At 38.9% G+C, this 18,840-nt stretch overlaps 1 protein-coding gene across 9 annotated transcripts in view; it reads left to right on the top strand.

The window, feature by feature from the left end:
- The first annotated feature begins 1,377 nt into the window (after window positions 1-1,377).
- The window catches only part of TENT2 (terminal nucleotidyltransferase 2), a 42,153-nt gene continuing 24,690 nt past the window's right edge, over window positions 1,378-18,840 (top strand). The window contains exons 1-10 of one of the 9 annotated variants that reach the window (XM_071802001.1): window positions 1,430-1,652; window positions 2,083-2,211; window positions 3,446-3,518; window positions 4,353-4,540; window positions 5,160-5,285; window positions 7,412-7,661; window positions 8,614-8,728; window positions 8,849-8,940; window positions 9,750-9,816; window positions 16,799-16,868. In XM_071802001.1, the coding sequence (XP_071658102.1) occupies window positions 4,386-4,540; window positions 5,160-5,285; window positions 7,412-7,661; window positions 8,614-8,728; window positions 8,849-8,940; window positions 9,750-9,816; window positions 16,799-16,868 (875 nt within the window). In that variant the 5' untranslated portion in view covers window positions 1,430-1,652; window positions 2,083-2,211; window positions 3,446-3,518; window positions 4,353-4,385. The other 8 variants (XM_065861397.2, XM_071802006.1, XR_011736395.1 and 5 more) reach the window with 8 other exon arrangements.

Genomic DNA, 18,840 nt, shown 5'->3' with positions numbered 1-18,840 from the left:
ATCTACCCTCAGCAGCCCCATTCCAACTAGATTCCTAGGAACTGTCCTCTCCTCACCTTAAATGTGCCCAGAGCCTTAGCCCCAGGTAAACCCAAACACAGCCTTGACTGAAGTCTTGGAGAAGACTGAACTCTTCTGCGACCAAGCCATCCCTAGGCAGCCACTTTGTGGGCGCACCACAACTAGACTCCAGGAAACTGCCTTTCTTCTAGCCCTAAAATTGCCCAGAACCCATTTCCTGCTGTTCAAACCTTCCCTTGGCAGCTTCTCTGCAGTCCCCCTCCACCTAGACCCTCAGGCCATGTCTCTTTCCAAACTCAGACCCCAGCCTCAACCCAAGTCATGTGCTGAGCCTTACTGTAAGACCCCAAATAAAGAGACAGATACATAGATAGACAGAAAGATAGACAAAAGAATGGCTAAAATTAAAAATCGTTACGGGAAATTTGTGTCTAAACCTCCTTTTGGCACTACCTTTGCAGCTTCACTCCACATATGCCACTAGGGTTTGTCATAAATGTAATGTGAACCATAGCCATGGGCTGACACTTATACAAGGATCTCAAGCCACAGCCAAGACGAAAAGGTCCGGAAGGAAGGGTTATTTTTACAGCCCCACTTCACCTGGGCCCCTGCACTTTTTCCCGTTCTCATCCATTACCTATCTGTGAGTAGCCAGAGCCTCAAGCCTCAGCCACGGCCTGCTCTCCGCTCAGCATGCCCTCACCTTACCCCTGCCCTCCCAACGATGGAAGCTTCAGCGGTGTGTCTGTGTGAGCACAAACTCTTCTGTCTCAGTACCCACGCAATGCCAAGAGCTCACTTACGGTAACTGCCCTTCTCCAGGGGAAGGAATCAAATCTTGATTTGGCTCTAATCTCCTGAACTCCTGATCCTTCAGGGCTCATTTCAGCCTGTTGTTGACTTTAGATTTATCGTAGCACACCCACAATCTCTGGTGGCCAAATCCTAACTTATTCAAATATTATCCTTTTGACTTAACACCAGTTCAATTACAATTGGTCAATAACTTCTGAGAGCACAATACCCGTACTGTCCTTTCCACCTCCTGGCCTTAGCCAGGACCGGTTGTCAGTGGAGCACTGTGGGCTGCACTCTGCCAGCACATGACGGCTGTGCAAGACAACCCACTAGCGAATCCTGACGGCTGGGGACAGATAAAGGACACACTGCGAGCGTGGGCCTTCGGTTTCCGCTTTTACCGGGACGAGGCGCTGCTGCAGCCTCAGCTGAGGGCCGCACCAGGACCTCTGCAGCCCTGCAGCGCACAGAGTCACCCGTGTCACCCCGCGCTCCCAGACCCCTGCGGGCAGCTGCCCCAGGCGCTACCGGCCCCGGCCCAGCGCATGCGCCGCGCCGCTAAAAGCAGGGCGGCGAGGCTGCTTCCTGCCAATGCCTCTGTTTCCGGGTCGGAGGACAGCGCTCAAGCTGGAGGAGCCGCGGGTTCCGGTCGGCCCGGCCGCCGCGAGGAGGCCGCAGGTGAGGGGCGCGCTCGGTGCCGCCGCCTCCACTGCTGCCGCCGCCTCCACTGCTGCCGGTGCTGCCGCCGCCTCCACTGCTGCTGCTGCTGCCGCCGCTGCTGCTTGCCCCGCCTGCCCTCGCCCAGGCCTGGTCGTGCGTCTCTCCGCGAGGTGCGGGGATCCTCTCTTGCTGTGGGGAGAGTCGCCGGGTGTGGTTCGGGGCCCGCAGGGTGGAGGCTGCACCGGCCGCGTTCCGCTGTGCCGCCGGGAGCCGGGGTGCGGGCTGGCGGGGCTCTGGCCGCCGCGGGAGCGACGTGTGCGCTGGGCTGCCCTGCGCGGGCACCGTGAGGCGCGGGCTTGCGTGCTTCCCCAGAGTTCGCGCTGATTTGGGAAAAGTGCCCGCTAGAACAAGTGTATCTGAATTGTAACGATTACGGAACTTTTTGAGGAGCCTGGCAATTCTTTCTAGGTAGTATCTGCTGAACCCCGCGGTAAATGCCCTTATAGCTACTGTGAGATTACAGTGTTACTGCAGCGTTCTGTTTTTGGAAGGTAGCTCTCTCATTGCTTTTCTTTCTGCTGCTTACAACATCTCTTTCAGGTATTTACAACTTAAAGGACAAAAAAGAGTGCGTTGCTTTTGCAATTCAATCGTGAGTTTTGGCACATGGTTCTGTTACTGATGAGTGATGAGTGTTGATCTGCTGGAGGGCAGGAAGGCCATACAGAGGTATCTGGGCTGGCTGGATGATTGGGTTGAGTCCAATTGTATGAGGTTTAACAAGGCCAAGTGCGGGGTCCAGCTCTTGGGTCACAACAACCCCAGGCAGCGCTACAGGCTCGGGGAAGAGTGGCTGGAAAGCTGCCTGGCAGAAAAGGATCTGGGGGTGTTGATTGACAACCAGCTAAACATGGGCCAGCAGTGTGCCCAGGTGACCAAAAAGACCAACAGCATCCTGGCTTGTATCAGGAATAGTGTGACCAGCAGGACTAGGGAAGTGATTATGCCACTGTATTTGGCACTGGTGAGGCCGCACCTCGAATCCTGTGTTCGGTTTTGGGCCTCTCATCATAAGAAGGACATTAAGGTGCGGGAAAGAGTGCAGAGAAGGGCAGGGGGTCTGGAGCACAAGTCTCCCCAGGAGCAGCTGAGGGAACTGGGGCTGTTCAGCCTGGAGAACAGGAGGCTGAAGGGAGATCTTATTGCTGTCCACAGCTACCTGAAAGGAGGTTGTAGCATGGAGGGTGTTGGTCTCTTCTCCCAAGTAGCAAGTGATAGGACAAGAGGAAATGGCCTCAAATTGTACCAGAGGAGGTTTAGATTGGATACGAGGAAAAACTTTGCAGAAAGGGTTGTCGGGCATTGAAACAGGCTGCCCAGGGAAGTGGTGGAGTCACCATCCCTGGAGGTCTTTAAAAGGCATTTAGACGAGGTTCTAAGGGACATGGATTAATGCTAGAGTTAGGTTATTGTTGGACTCGATGATCCTGAGTGTCTCCTCCAGCTGAAATGATTCTGTTTCTATATCCTTTAACTGCCTGGGCTGCTCAGAAATGAGTGAGGTGTGTTAGCAGTTGTTACATCACCTGTCTGTACTACACATGGAGAAGTTTAGGCTGCATGTGAATATAATCCAGATTAAATGTAAATGTCAGGTGACTTTCTTGTCCTGAAATTCAGTTTTGTTTTTTCAGCAGAATTGACAGTAAATATTGCAAAAATAACCTTTGCTAATACATAATACTTCATCTCCCCTGTCCCCATCGGGGAAAAAAAAAAAAAAAAAAAAGAAGAGGGAATGCTGTGAGAGCATTAGTCTTGACAGCTTTTTCTTGGAGCTGGTACATCAATGTCCATGCCATGTGAGTGGTACCAGGTTTTCACTAGTGTGAGTTGTCGTCATGGGAAGAAAGGAACGAAGACAAGTCTGAGCAAATAAACACCTTGGAATTTATTTGCATAGGTTCCGTGCTGCGTGCAGTGACAGTCGGGTCTGTCTGAGGACGTTAAAACATGACAACGGTCCACAGTGGTAGGTGAAAGACTGCAAGAGTGTGGTATCAGTGAGGCTTTACTACAGTAAAGTTAGGAATAACTGGTTTTCTTTGGGTGTATGAGGAAATTAATGTAACTCTTAATATAACTATATATGCATATATATATTTATTTTTTAGATTTGTATAAAGAGAACTTTAGAAGTGAAAGTTTAATTTTATTCCAAACTTAGACTATTGTGTGGTCATAGTTCCATGCCCTGGCGTGGAAATCCTATCAGCACTTTTTCCACAAGACAAGTGAAAAACAAATGAAGAATCTTGAAAGTGTCAGGTTTTCATTGCAGCTAAGAGATATGTACCATATTGATAACTGGTTTTAAGAATCTTCTGATGTGTTTTTTCCAATGAAAAAACCCAACTTATTAAAAAATTAATTTAATTTTCATTATCAGCTGCATCTTCGTGTTCTTATGATGTAGTCAAGTGTTTCTTTCCATATATTGTAAACCTCATGGTGGAACGTTTGAAAGAAGAAACATATTCCACTGTAATATGTTACTTTTCCTTGAGATTAAACTCTTACGTCTTCTGTCATGTAATTTTTCTAAAATTAAAATGGAGGAGAGCAAAAAAAAAAAGTTTCAAAATTACTGCTTAATTTATTTATCTTTAAAAGTGATTTAAGTGTGTATAGTATTTAGTGTCTTGTCCTAAAACAAGATAAAAGTAGCCCACAATCACAATTATTTTAGACAATTTATGGAAATGTATCCTGAATTATTTGAATTTTTAAAACAATAGTTTAAAGGGTAATTCATATTTCTAGTTGCCTGATGGCCTAATTTTGGTCTTTTTTTTTTTTAATCTAGGTAGAAGGATTCATGTTCACTTTAAGTAGAAAGAAGCATGTTCCCAAATTCCTCCAACTTGGGTCGTCCACCCTTCCCTTCAAATCATCAGCACCAGAGCACTGTCTCGAATAAGCTTCCTCTAAATATACCACCTGCTCTTGCCTCCCGCAAGGAAATTGTTGATGCTCAGTTTAACTTTGAAAATGCAGTGTAAGTACTGTAAGATTTGATAGTGGAAATTGGGTTGAAAAAGAGAGTTAAAAGTCTTTTGAAATAAGTGTTTCTGTTTATGTAGGATGTTTTTCATGGTTTTTAACATTAAACTGCATTAAACTTTAAAAAATAGGAAGGTGTCTTGTAAAACAGAGCTGTATCGTTTCTGTTGGTGGCCTGCCAGGTTTAATACTCTCCTGCATTGTGAGTAATGCATGAGATGCTATTGCACTGGTTAGATTTAATAGTCCACTGTGCAGTTTTAAAAATTTTCAATTTTATTTGTTTGCTGAGAAAAACAGGGAGGAGATTAGAAGGGGAAGAAACGTTTATTCTTGGGGCTGGATTTGAAGACAGTGATAGTGTTCTTTAGGCTCTTAAATTTAACAATAACCTGATTTAACTTGTTTGCTAACCTCACGTGTCTGTAGTCTTCTAGTTTTTAAATGAAAAATATATACTGAAATATCTCTTAATTTTGGATAGAAAACACGGATATATTGCTTCTAGGAAAAAAAAATGACAGTACTTGCTGAGTTTAATATTCACTTAAGAAAAACTAACAACCCATTAAAAACATCTTAGTTACCATATGAATAATAGTTGTGGATTCTAGTCTTTGCAGGACTCTTTGGAGTGGGAATATTGCAACTATTCCAGCTGTTACACCACAGCCAGTGACTTATGGAAATGACAGTCCAGTACGTAGGTCAGCTGCCTCCACATCATTCCGAGGAAGAAAGTAAGTTCTTCGTGTATGTGTAATTAATTCTGGTTGTAATGTACCTGTGATGAATCTTGTGTAATACCAATTTATTGTGCAACTTGAATTTTGATAGAAGTTGCAAGAATAGTGAAAAAAATGGGCTTTTTTTATGAAACAGCCAGTGTCATAGCTCTTTAAAGTGTTCATGTACCTGCTTTTGAGAATTTTAATTCTCATAAATGACTGGATATGTGTAGTTTTTGCCAACAGCTGTAGCCTTATGGAACTGTAACTTATGGTTTTTTTATTTATGTTATTTATTGTCAATAAATTGAGTGTTCTCTTCCTTTTAATTTGTCAAGTTAAGACTGCAGCCTCAATGTTTTATGGGAATTGTGGTGTTTTTCTGATGACACACTAGATGTTTCTCCTGATTTTAATTATGTGATGCTGTAATTTTAAAATAGAAAGTGCTAAATTGAAACCTATCTAAGTTCTTGTTTTTGAGGAATTTTATAGAGACATAGCTTTTTCTACTTTTCAACAAACTGAACTTATTTGAATTTGCGTAACTTCCATTGTTACTTTAGTTGCAACAAAAAGAGGGATTTCAGATGAATGTATGATTTTATTTTTCTCTTAACATTACAGAAAAAAATTACTTCTCCTTACCAGTTCAGAAATAGTAGTTAATGTATGTTTGTAAGAATTCTGTGAATCAGCTGACAGGGAGGAAGCTTTATGTAATCTGTCCTCAAAAGTATTTCCTGTATGCTCTTTCTCTTCCAGATTTAACAGATGAGAAAATAAGTACAGTTAAATACATGGTATTAAGCTATAGTCGAGTATGTAACTATTGCATGAACTAGACAAGTTTTTGGCTTCATGCTGCATGCATGTTTTCCTCTCATCAGTATGGTTTATGGACAGCTATGCTCTGTTAGGAGATTTGCAGTCAACTAGTTAATCCTTAGATCTTGAGTCGACTCTCTTTAAGGTATTTTTGCTCAACATGAGTTCGTGCAAGTTCCTTTCAGTCCAAATTGGCTGAAACAGCATTATGTTTAGACTTAACATTAGGAGTTCCCTTAGGATTGCAGGCAGATGTTGTCAGAACTTCTCTCAGACTTGAAAACTGAAATAATGACTTGAAGTCTCTTCAGTTAAATTTTCATTATTAATAATACTCTCTGTTCAGGTCTCCAAATTACTTTGTAGTCAGGAAAGTTGGCATCAGTAAATGACTGTAGTTTTATTAATAGCTAATTCATTGATAAATATGAACATTTGATTTCATACTTTTTAATTAAAAAAAAAAAGTGTGAGTACCCTGATACATGTTAACTTTATGCAATACTTGATGTATTAAAAAAAAGTGAATGTCCTCTTTCATCTTTCACTGTGGATGGACCACAGTCTTCAACCACTGGTCAGCTTTCAGTACAACTTTTTATTAATGAACAGTTCGCATGCCAAAAGGCTGTCAATCATTAGATCTCTTCAAATATATTTGAATTCCTGTGCCAAATTATTTCATGAGGAGATACGGACTAGTGTTTGAAAATGAGACATTAGGTTTATGACCTGTGAAGCTTAATAAAATCATTAGTTTGATTTGTCAAATGAATGGTGGTTTTTTTGCACAGATTACAGTTTACTGTCTGTACAATCTAAGACACAGACAAATGCTGAAATTTGGATGGCCGTTTTGATAAGTTGCTCTTTCTTCCCTCCCCACTACTGAATTTATTTTATTCATCAACTTCTCACTGCAATTAACGTTGGATTAAAAGAAAAGTACCCTTACATAGTCTGCATATGTTTGTTTTGGTTTTGGCAATGAGTCTGTTTTCAGCAAAGTAGTATGACCAGCTTTCCAAACTGTCCTGCTTAACTGAACTTGCCATGTGGGTTTCAACTGGTTAATATAGACACTTTCGTAAAGCAGTTGCACCCATTCATTTCAAGGGTAGCTGCACATGCGCAGTTGTGCGTTCTCTTTTCCCATTCCAGGTCTATTTTACCTGGTATCTAGCATCTAGCCTGAATTGGTATTTGTACTTTGTAGCAACTGTCTTTTAGTCTTAGGTTGGAGCTTGCGAAATAGAGAAATTACTGGGGTTTGGGTGTATTTTTCGTGTTGTTGTTTGTTTGTTTTTTAGGAGACGAAGTGGACAAAGTGTTACCCATGATGTTAAACGGCAGCGGTTTCATTCACATAATTCTGAAACAACTGTAGTTAACCAAGCAGTGCCTTCACCAGAAGAACGTAGATTTTCCTTCCCAGGATCAGTTCGATCTCCAGTGTTGTGTGCACGTTGCATACCAGATTTAACTGCATCTGTCCTTCCATTGCAAGATAGTTGGTTTCCACACCCTAAAGAAACCACACTCCCTATAGCCAAAGATAAGGTAATATCTTTCTATGCCTGTGCATTACATCTGCCTTGGGAGTAGGCAGGGTCCAGTGGTGCTGGGGGGGACCACAAAAATTTCTGCAAGGCTCTTTGACAGTGTCATGAGGTCTCTATCACTGAGCTGTCATTAGAAGGAATATTAAAAAATGTAGGTGCCACTGTGGTCCTACATGGCCCTTCTTGTGCATGTTTGCACTTGGAGCATTTTTGGGTAACATGGGGTGGGTATTTCCTTCTGTTGGTGGGTTTTCATGCTAGTACCAGGAAATCTACATGTCTGCTCCAGAAAGTAGAAACTGGAAGGATGGTCTGTTTGTCCCATAATTGGGAATGGGGAGAAGGATAGTGGAGTTAGAACCATGGTTTTTGGTTTTTTAATTTTAAAAAAAGGGCATGTGGCTAATTCCTGTTCATACTTTATCTGCACCAACATGACACAAGACTTTTTAGTATGTCTGTTGATTATAGCTTATGGCAGTGTTGTGAAAGAGAAACAGTTAATATCTGCTTCCATCAAAGATCTTACTACTTCTTTAATAGTTTGTGTGGGATAAAAAAAGAAAGGTAACTTAAATCCACTTTAATATTTATTTTTCTTCCTATGACTTTTATGCAAACTGTTGAGGTTGAAGTCAGCATAAGATATATCTGGTCTTTCACTGCTTATTCCCTGAAAGGCTGCAGTTACTGATGAGGCAAAAATTATTTTTTGTGGACAGATATTTTACTATAGATTGAAGAAATTTACATTTAAAAGCTTTGCAGAATTTTATTCTAGAGAGTTTTTCAATGTGAATTCAAGTGCAGTAAAACTAGACAATGGAATAGGTCATGTGAAGTATAGATTTTTTTTTTTTTTTTTTTAGTGCAGTCTTATATTATTGCATCTCTGGCAGGAAAGAATATTCACTTCTCTGTATCTTTACTTTTTGAATGTGTGTGTCAAGTTAAGTCAGCAGGTTTTGGAATTGTTTGAAGTGTGTCAGCAACAGATCTCTGATTTGAACAGAAAAGAGCTCTGCAGAACAGAACTCCAGAGAGAAATTCAGCGAATTTTTCCACGTATGTTTTGAATTTGATGACTTGGTGTCAATTTGAATGTTCGCCAGGTTCGCGGTTCTTCCTTTCTCTTAAACTGTGATATGTCACCTCAGTCTTTATTTTGTCATTCTTCTGTTGCAGAGAGCAGACTGTTTTTGGTTGGGTCTTCACTGAATGGGTTTGGCACTCGTAGCAGTGATGGTGACTTGTGTCTGGTGGTTAAAGAAGAACCAGTAAGTGATTTAAAACATATATAGTTAAAGTCTGTTTTTTAAATGTATGTGCTTTTATAAGGCTGGATTTAAAATGAGAAACAAATGGTCAAATCCTTTTGATTTAATAACATATTTTTGCACTCATAATAGCTACAAAGTGTGGACCCAATAATGTTGTGAATATAAATCTAACCCATAAACCCTTTAACCAAACAAAACATTTAAAAAATAAGCATTGCTTTCACTCCATAAGTGGAAAAAGCACAGCAAAACAGAGAAGTAGATTGCCTAGAATAATGGAGAAAATTGTGTAGAAAACTGTTAACTCATTTTACATGCAGGAACAACATTTAATAAGTACATTTAAAAAAAGAAAATCATTATTTAGATTCATAGTCGTTAATTTTAGTTAGCAAGCCTAAGAAGGAATCTGATAAATGAAATATATTAAATATTTTTGGTGAAAGTGTTTGAGTAGAATTTAGGTTGAAAGGAAAGATGTAACAAAAAAGAAATCTAAATGGAGCCTAATTTTGAAAGACTTGAAGCATCATTGAAAAGGAAGGAAAGGACATTTTTATGTAAGATGGGCTAGGTTTTGACCAAGTTCTATGATTGGTGAATGTCTGATAGTTACTTTGCCTATTGAATATGAATTGTTCTGTCTGGCTTTTGCTGCAGTAAATGTATATGTAGGCTATGGAATGTGTTGGTATACGTGTTCATGTCTTACTCTGAGAATTAATTTTATCTGAAAAGTAAAGCATGCTTATTTGGAACACCTAAATGAGTGATACCAACTTTTTTTCTTTAATATCGTACTTCAGGTAAATCAGAAGACTGAAGCAAGACAGATACTCAGCATAGTCCAAAAACTCTTCAGTACTAAACTCTGTAAGTTCCCAGCTACAGTGAGGTGGTAAGATTATTGGCAGTTCTGGAAGAAGTACTGATGCGCAATTGTAACTAATCTATGTAATTGCATCTTGTCTAGCTTCTGATCACAGTATTTTTTGGAGAAAAGCTATAAATATTTATTACTCTTATCTTGGTGCTGATGGATAGTAATTAGTAAAACATAATGGTTACTTTGCAAATTAGTGAACTTCAAGAATGACTCTTGAGTTGTGGATCACAACTGGGTGGGGTGGGAAGTAGATTTCTGTTTGGAAAACCCCTGTTAGTGAATTCTTACTACTCTTTTAGATTGCAGTGCCTTTCTGGGAACAATGCACTCATTATTACCTATTAATATTAATTTGTAAAATAAGGTGTAACTCACAGTAGACTGGTGTAGAATTGATTTTGGGAAGAAGGGGAGGGAGTGGCTTGATATGACTGAAATAATTAACTTAAGTGCCTAGTGAAGGAAATATTAAATGTTGACAGTACCAGCACATGTAGGAGAAACAGACTAGTCCATAGTTCTTATAAGTTGTTGTTTAGACTCCCTTCTGATGAAGAATTCCCATGGGCAGTTCTTGACTTAAATGTGAAAGTCTCCTACTTCAAAGAGGTTTTTGTACCATCTTCTGAATGACAAGAGATCCTGTAATTTATTTATATCAGTGACTTGTTGCTCTGTTTCTCAGACTTGTGATGTACTCTTTGATGCTGTTCCTTGTATTGCTGTTCTGAACAATCACCCAATGGTAAAAGGAACAAACCATAAATTTAAATGCAAACTTCAAATTGTCTTTGTTGACAAGTGTGCTTACCCAGATTTCAACAGCTCACTTGAAGGTAGACTTGGTTGATTCATCACAGAATAGACATCTGATATTTAATGGCTATTGTATATTGACATTTACATAAGGAGTTCAGAACTTAGTCTGGGTTTGCCTAGGATACAAGTTGTTCCCGTGCTCTCTGAGAAACACAGTGATGAAGTGGTTTTGTTTTCAGGGATCAGAAAGGGAGCATCTAAAAGAATAAGTCACCCTCTTATATTTTTTCAAGAGGTTCTGTTCTATGACAGAGCTTTAAACAAAATTAAGTTTGTTTGCTGAGGAATACGAGTATCAGAAAGACATGATGGTCATGTGGGAGCACGATGCCTGATGGTTTTTCTTTGTGCTATTGCTAATTTTTTTATGCTTTCCTAATTCTTATCTTGAAAGTGCCTTTGGTAAACTTCATTTAATCAAAATGTTATTTGGAAGGAGAGGCTGCACAAAACACTGCTGATATTACCACTCCTGTCAGACTCTTAGGTACAGTATGTGCAACTCATAGATCATCTCTTCATAATCTTAACATCACTATAGGCATGAGTTGCTATACCTAGCCATCTGTCCTTGGGTCTGCATGTGCTGGTTTGACTGAAATAGAGTTAATATACTTCATGCAGTTAAAGCACTTCTTTTTCCTAGCTAGCACAGTCACTGTTTGGATTTAGTTTGAGAATAGTAAGATAGCACTCTGGGACAGAATTACTGTTTTTCCTCAAGTAACTTTCCAGTGTTTCTGAGTTGGAATGAAGGGAACGTAAGAACTTCCTGGTATCTTAGCCGTTGTCTGTGAGATAGCAAGGAAGGGCGACATGGATGGGATAGACCTTGGTTCACATCCTGGCTGATCAAAGGAATATTCAATGCTATTACTGTCATGGATCGTAGTTGATGGGAGTTGAGCTTTCTAGCTTGAGGAGAGCTGTTCTGGTTCTGCTCCATTCTAGTTGAGTTCTGTTTGGGAGTTCCTTTAGTTCAGCCTTTTGCCATCCTGCTGTTTCACAGTGTCCTCTGAGCCTTTTGGCCTTTTTGGCCTTTTTTCGTTCCCTCCCTGGGATTGGCAATTAGGGACCAGGGTGCTCTCTCTCTTCCCAGGACTGGCTGCTCAGCATAGAGGGAGTTCATGAGGAATTGCATTGAGAATCCCTTATTTTATGTTTTTATTTTATCTATATATTAGCAGTGCTACGTTAGTATTATTTTGTTATTTTATTAAGCTTTTTATCTCAATACACTAGCTTCTCCCCTCCCTTTCAATTCTGTCTTCTACTTGGCAGGAGTGAGTAAGCAACTATTGTGGTTTTGATTGCTAGCCAGGGTTAAACTGTGACACTGTGTATGGATGTCTTGTGGATAGAACTGATAGACAGAAGTTGTTTTAAAATACCTCATTCAAAATTAAAAGGCTTTGCCATCTGGGTCTTTCTGTTTGGATTTAGTTAATTTACAAATTGTAGCTCAACTGTGCTAAGGTTCGGTACTTCTGAAACAAGGGAGTTGCCCAGTTATTTTGATTAAAGCTTATTTAGGCAGATATACTTGCTGTCATCCATAATTTCAAAATAGCTTGTGGGTTGGTTTTGGTTGTGGGAGGGGAAGAAGTTCCCTCAGGCTAGACTTCAGAAGCTAATAGATTCATATGTGTTTTCTTTGCCTCTGGGGAAAATGATCTTAGCAGTATATGCTTCAGTGGTGCCCTGTTGGCACTCCTGCGGGTTTGTGGAGTCAGGTTTACAGGCTTAGAAATGGCTGTTCATTGTCAGCTCCAGATTGGCTGCTAAGTTATTTTTTAATACAACTACATTATTAAAGTGATTTCTTACCTTCTATTGTCTTCAGAAATCAACTGCCACTTAGTGACCGAGGACCTGTGGTGTACATACATTTAAAGAAAAAGTTTACAGAAATCTTAATTCTTTTGAGACACTACTTCAGCTGAACCAGGATTCTAGATTTGCAATTTTTAAAGGGTTAGTTGCACACGTGTGCTGCTCCTATGTACAAGCAAGTGTAAGATTTGTCTATAGCAAGTTTCTTTAACTATTGCAATTTCATTCCAACGGTATTTTGTTTATATATTGCATGTGCTTTTTGATAACCTAAAATGTATGAAGCTTCTTGTGATCATTATTTTCAAGTTTTTGCTGTCCAGTTAATAAATCAGATTTTATCCTGTAATATTAAGGTAATTTTTCTTTGACATTACTAGTTAAGTATTTCCTCCTTCTGTCAAAGAAAGACTGCAGCATGTTCTCAACAAGTGTGTGAACTGTCATTAAGTCTATTCCTTGCTTCACACGAGAGAGTAGAAATAAATGTAGTGTGGGCCAAATGTGAAAGATGACGAAGTATGTGTCAAGATGTAAGAGAAACAAGAAGGAAGAGGAAAGATAAGATGTTGTTTAAAATTGAGTTCTTGGGTTGGTTTTCTGAAAGAGTTAAAGGGCAAAAAGAAATATGGAGATTTGTGGCATAAGTAATGTCCTAGAGCTTTTTTAACCTTTTCCGGATAATTTCAGTTCAGAAACTTGGGAGTTTTTTTCTAGCTGTGCCTCTCCTAACATCTTCCTTTTTGTTCTTGCTTTCTGTGATGTTCCTGTACGTTCCAAAATAAGGGTTATAAGAAGAGCGTGATACTCAGCGTATTTCACCTTAATTCCATGATTGATTGATAAATTGGGAAGCATTCCAAGACCAGATTAGGCCAGTCTGTTTCTCAATTTGTCCTGCTTTTAGGTAAATCATTTTCAGAACTTGAAGTGCCATCTCTTTTGTCCTTTACGTACAGTTTCATTCTAGGAGGTTTGGGAAGTGTGTTCAAAATTTATCTAAGCTCCAGCTTACTCCATTTTCAGGCTTGCAAAAGGAGGCAAGTGTGAGCAGGGAGTTTGAGCCCATCGAATTTGAAGTCTTAGAGCAGAGGATTTTCTGTGTTGTTGTTCTGCATCAAGAATACTGACAAGAGATGATGATGTGTTCTTTCTTTGAATAGTCTAGTCGTAGAATGAAGTATGAAAAAGCTTCTGATATTTATTCACTGGCTTTGTGGGATGTGTAAGTCTTAAAGGTATGTATTGTGTTTCTCCTAGAGTAGAGAGATGTAAGGATAGCAGTAATACATCTTCTGTTTCAAAGACTAGAAGAGTTTGTGTAACTTTTCAACGAATTTTTTCAGATACATGCACATATCTATTTCTTACAATATTGACCAACATTCCCAGAACTGTACGCTTAAGCCAATGTCTTTTAGAAATCTGAAACATTAATTTGGGGTGATAACTGTTACACCAAACCACGAAGAGTAAGTGTCAAACTGATTACTCTCTTTAGATTTGTCTAGGCAGGATTCATTTGGTAAAAACAACAGTACCAGGTTGATGGGTGTTTACTATCTGAATAAATAATAAAGAGCTTGTTTTCTCTTACCTGTACAAAGAGGCACAGTGGTGTTGAGACTAGGATATCAGAGTGGAATTGGCGTTACGGTTGCATAGTCGGGAATGTGGAGCTAGAACAAGTAAGGAAACTTGAAATCAAGTGAATGATCTTCAAGGACTATGCAGGTGGGTGAGTGAATTCCAGACATCAACAATTCATCCTGTGCTGGGTTGTACCCTCCTAGGTTCTTCATGACTCTGGATTCAGATTTCTGTGTCACCCAGTTTCTTTCTGTAGTACAACCCTATCAGTGAGAACAGGCTATATGTGAAGGATGCTCAAGATCTTTTTGGCATATACTGTGTTTGGGATTAATATTTTGTACAATTGCTTTATCTTTTATTCTGTAAAATAAAAGAGATACTTAAACTGTTTGATCTGAAATTCAGCATGAATAATTTATTTATGAAACAGTGCGTAGTCTTCTTTGAAGTGCTTGTATTCTTTTTCACTACAGCTGAAGTGGCGTTTGTGACTTTTTTCATAGACGTGCCCAAAACTTTGGAGCAGCCATGTGGAATTCTTCACATGTATTTTGGTGTAGCCCCTCTGGTTATAGCTTCAAGGTCAGATAGTCAGTTTACTAAGGCACTTACTCAACCTGTATGTATTTTGGAATTCCACATTCTGTGTCTGTGACTGTTTCTTCCGTTCTATGTATGACAATCTAATGTGCAATAGAGATTCTGCTAACAGTGTAATCAGTGAGCCAAGAAGGCAGGTACCATCAGCAAGTTACTGCCTTCTAACATTGTCTTTGCTTTCTTTCCCCATGGGAAACAGATAGGGATTATGTTGTGGGATTTAATTTTTTTTTTCTTAGCCAACTGATTTGACACAAGCATCCATCAAGTGTTGGGAGGCATTTGAAGACAAGGATGTGTTTGGAAGTGGATTGCCACTAGAATGAGTTGTTAACTTCTGAAGAGTGCTTGAGAAAGGTCATAGTGAGGAAAGCAGAATTGCTATGGCATGCAGATAAATACCAACCACTGTCTGCCATGTGCTAATGCATCGAGCATCTTTGTCTTAAATTCAGTAGTAAAAGGAAAGGAGGCAGAGAGCTGTACCTGCTTTATAACTTCACTTTGAGAATGTTCTGGGATGTTGGAGGAGGGATGTTTGGATGTGTTTGCAGATGCAGGTGGAAAGATGGGATGCCTGTGTAAATTGTACTACATTGTACATTCACTGAATGTGGATTGGAGTTCTGTAAGATTCTTCCTTTAAAATAAGTAAATTAATACTATTACCTCTTTTTTTGAATGCCAGTCTCTGTGTTGCTTAGAATCATACCATGCATTAAAATCCAGGTAAAGGATTACCTGAGATCACATCTGTCTAAACATGCATATCTATAAAACACTTCCAGAAAGGCTTAGAAGAAAAAAAAGTAAAATTAGTTTTAGTGGTATGTTGCACAGTAGGGTTCTACCAAAACTGAAGTTGTCATCCAAATCCAATAACACTGTTTAATCAAAGTTGCTATACAAACTGATAGAAAAACCTCCTTTTTTCCTCACAAAAAAGTGAAGATCAACTTTTATTAAAGGTTATTTTTTTGTATGTTTTACTTTTAGCTTTGTCATACTTATTTATGCGAACTTGAGGTTAATTCATAGGAACATGGGGAAAAAGTTTATTGTTATGTATGGGCACATTCAAGTTGTCCTAGATATTGCAATAGAAGCAATTACCAAAATAGTTCTTTTTGCCCAAATTCATGTAATGTAACCTATGGCTCTGCTTTTGTTTGTCTTTTCCATTGCTTTTTTGGGCACATCTATCATTTAGGCTTATGGGCAACTACTAAATATACCCTGAGATATCATCAAGAATAGAGAAATCACGCATAATGAATGATGCAACAGTTTTGGGGAGCTAAGTGCAAAGATGCATTTGGTGACACTGTATGAGGTTGGCAGAGCTTAGTATGTTTGGGTTTGGATGATCTGGCATTGAGCCTGGGTGTGTATACTGTGTGGATAATCATCTGAGGTGCAGTCCTGTGACTCTATATTTATTGCATGTCCTGTCACTGCTATGGCAGATAAAGCTTATCCCATATTTGGTGGAAAGTAGTGTCCTGTTTTCAGTAATAATGCAACAGGAAATGTATTCCTTGGTGTTTACTTAATCAGTCAAACACCTTTTAAAGGAAGTTTTAAATGTAATCAATGCATAGGGAAGATACAGATATGTTAATATATTTTGATCAGTAAAATGCCTAATTTCAACCGTAATCAAACTAGATTTGATTCAAAAGTATGCAGCTGATCATGTGCCTGTTACTACAACATGGTGCTGTGCTTAGTGTCTGCCCATCCTGCATGGATGTGTTCTTGCTGTCTTCCTTTTGGACTTTAATTATAATTATTCAGAATTTCTGTTATACCTACTACTCACTGAAAGCATTGTAGAACTGCATTCCTTATGTTCAAATTTCTCGAATATACTTGCCACAGAAAAATCTTCCACTACTGTTTTCCTCTAATGTTTAATGCATTTTTTTTCCCCACACACTTTCTTAGATTGTTTTTTGCTACAGTTGCTAATGGTTAGTTTAGCACAACCCTTCTGAGAATATTTTTGCCAAATTTAATAAGCTGTTATTTGCTATGAATCAGTCATTTTGACTCCACTTTGGGATCCTTTTTTGAGATCAGCATCTTACATGATACTTAATTGCATATTTTTCTCTATTTCAGCAAGCTACATTCAGCGACCTCATCTGATTCCAGCAAAAGTGCCAATAGTGAAGTTCAGGGATAAAGTCAGGCAAGTATTCTGTTCAGCATCATTTTGTAGACTCTGACATGAGAAAGTACTCTATATACATACTGTTCTTATAAATAGTCCCACCAAAGTCACACTTTTGTTTGTCTTGTGCTATAGTCCTATTGCAGATTTGTACAGCTGGCATACAGTGTCAGTCAGCTTACTTCCTTGATAGCCTGAAACACCTCTTGTGGCTGAGATGCTGTTTAGTTTCTGTGATGTGAATTAGTAGTAGTACATCATGTATTTTGTGGGTTATTTGTACATAGTGGACTCCAGTTTACAAATGGTTCATGACAACAACGGTGGGAAGAAACCTGTTGTGAAAAATAACTTTGTTTTACTAACCTTGAAGCATCACAAAAAGCTAATTCAAACTTTAATTTCTTGTAATAGCATTGTTTTCTTGATTAAAAAGTTTTCTTCATTTTAAAAGAGCATATTCTGCTGTCTTCTAAGGAGGTGTTTTGTGTTTAATGGAGCATAGCATGTTCTATTCATGAAATTAGTACCTAATACTGGCATTTCCTTTCTTAGAAGGAGGAAGTAATTAGGGAGAAGTGGATGTGTTGTATGTTATTGTGTTCATTAAACCTTCATTATTAAGACATGAAAGTTAATAATCAAGAGGAAAATACTAGGACAAAGAACAATGTATATCCTATTGTGTGCGATAGAAGCGTGTGATTCAGAAAAAATGTGCAAAGCACTGCAACTGGTTGGAAGTCTGAGTAATGTTTGAATATTCCTATATTTGTGAGCTTAAATTTTTTAAGACTTAGTGTATCGCCTTCATGTAATAACGTAGTTTGGCTCTTCTTTGTGAACACGGCTATGAACAACTTTCTTGTATCTAAATATCCTGCCTATACACTTCTAAAACTTTGCAACTGTCTGTGTCTTTAAAAGCAAACAAACCCACTTCTGTTGTCCTCTCTTTATGAAAACATATGTCAATATTATTTTATCACAACATGCACTTATCAGGGCAGAAGGCTTGCTGCAATAAAACTGAATCTGTAGTGTTTACACTTCAAACTAATACATATCTGTTTTTCTTGCATCTGAGATTATATAACATTTATTAGAATTTTTGCTTTATACTTCTTTTTCATTTACGATTATGTCAGAAGACTGGAGTCTCTTTGTGGGTATTTGTAGTCTATGGTATGGTCATTTGCAAAAAAGTAGTGATATCAATATACGTTGCAGACTGGATTTAAAGAATTCTTTACTTCCTGCTAAATCAAAGTGTAATCTTCTTATGCTAGAAGCTGCCTATTACATTTTTTTTGGAGAAAAAAGAATGCTGTTTACCATCTGGTTTCATGTGTTTTTCTTGGGAGTTAGGATGTGGGAATGACATTAATTTGGGTTGGTGGGTTTTTGTTTGTTTGGGTTTTGGTTGGTTAATTTTTTTTTTTAATTATTTTTTAAATTTTCTCTTTCCAGTTATTTTTCTTTTATATAACCTGTCATGTCCACCCATATTTCATCTTTTTTAAGCACTTCTCTGTTTCCAGTCTCTTCTTGGCCTCTGTCTTTCCTAGGTTCATACATTAACATATATGCACACTCATCCAACAGATGTCTTGAAAAATGGACTGGATATTCTGTACCCAGGGAACTAGCCTTGTTTTAGCTAAAGCCAGAAACTAAACATGACAGGTTTCCTGTGAAAGACAGTTTTCTTGATACCTGGCTCTTGGGAGAAGATGGTAGAATTCAGTGGGTGGTATCTCTACATCTGGATGCCTGTGTGTTGTCAATGGTCCACGTATACCTCAATTTCCAGTTCCTGCTTGATTCGGTGAATGACAATGCATTCAATGTGTGTTTGTCTTCCTTTTTAATCTTAAAGGATTTTTTAGTGCCATAACAGTAAGGGAAGTTCCATTGTGTTTAAGGACTTCTCTATTTTTCATTCTTGTAGTCTTTCCCTGGAAATAATTCCAATGCTGGCTCTGCTACC

This window comes from Patagioenas fasciata, chromosome Z (genome assembly GCF_037038585.1).
Source record: "Patagioenas fasciata isolate bPatFas1 chromosome Z, bPatFas1.hap1, whole genome shotgun sequence".
Classification (NCBI taxonomy): Eukaryota; Metazoa; Chordata; class Aves; order Columbiformes; family Columbidae; genus Patagioenas; species Patagioenas fasciata.
This window is presented reverse-complemented; position numbering and strand designations above follow the sequence as displayed.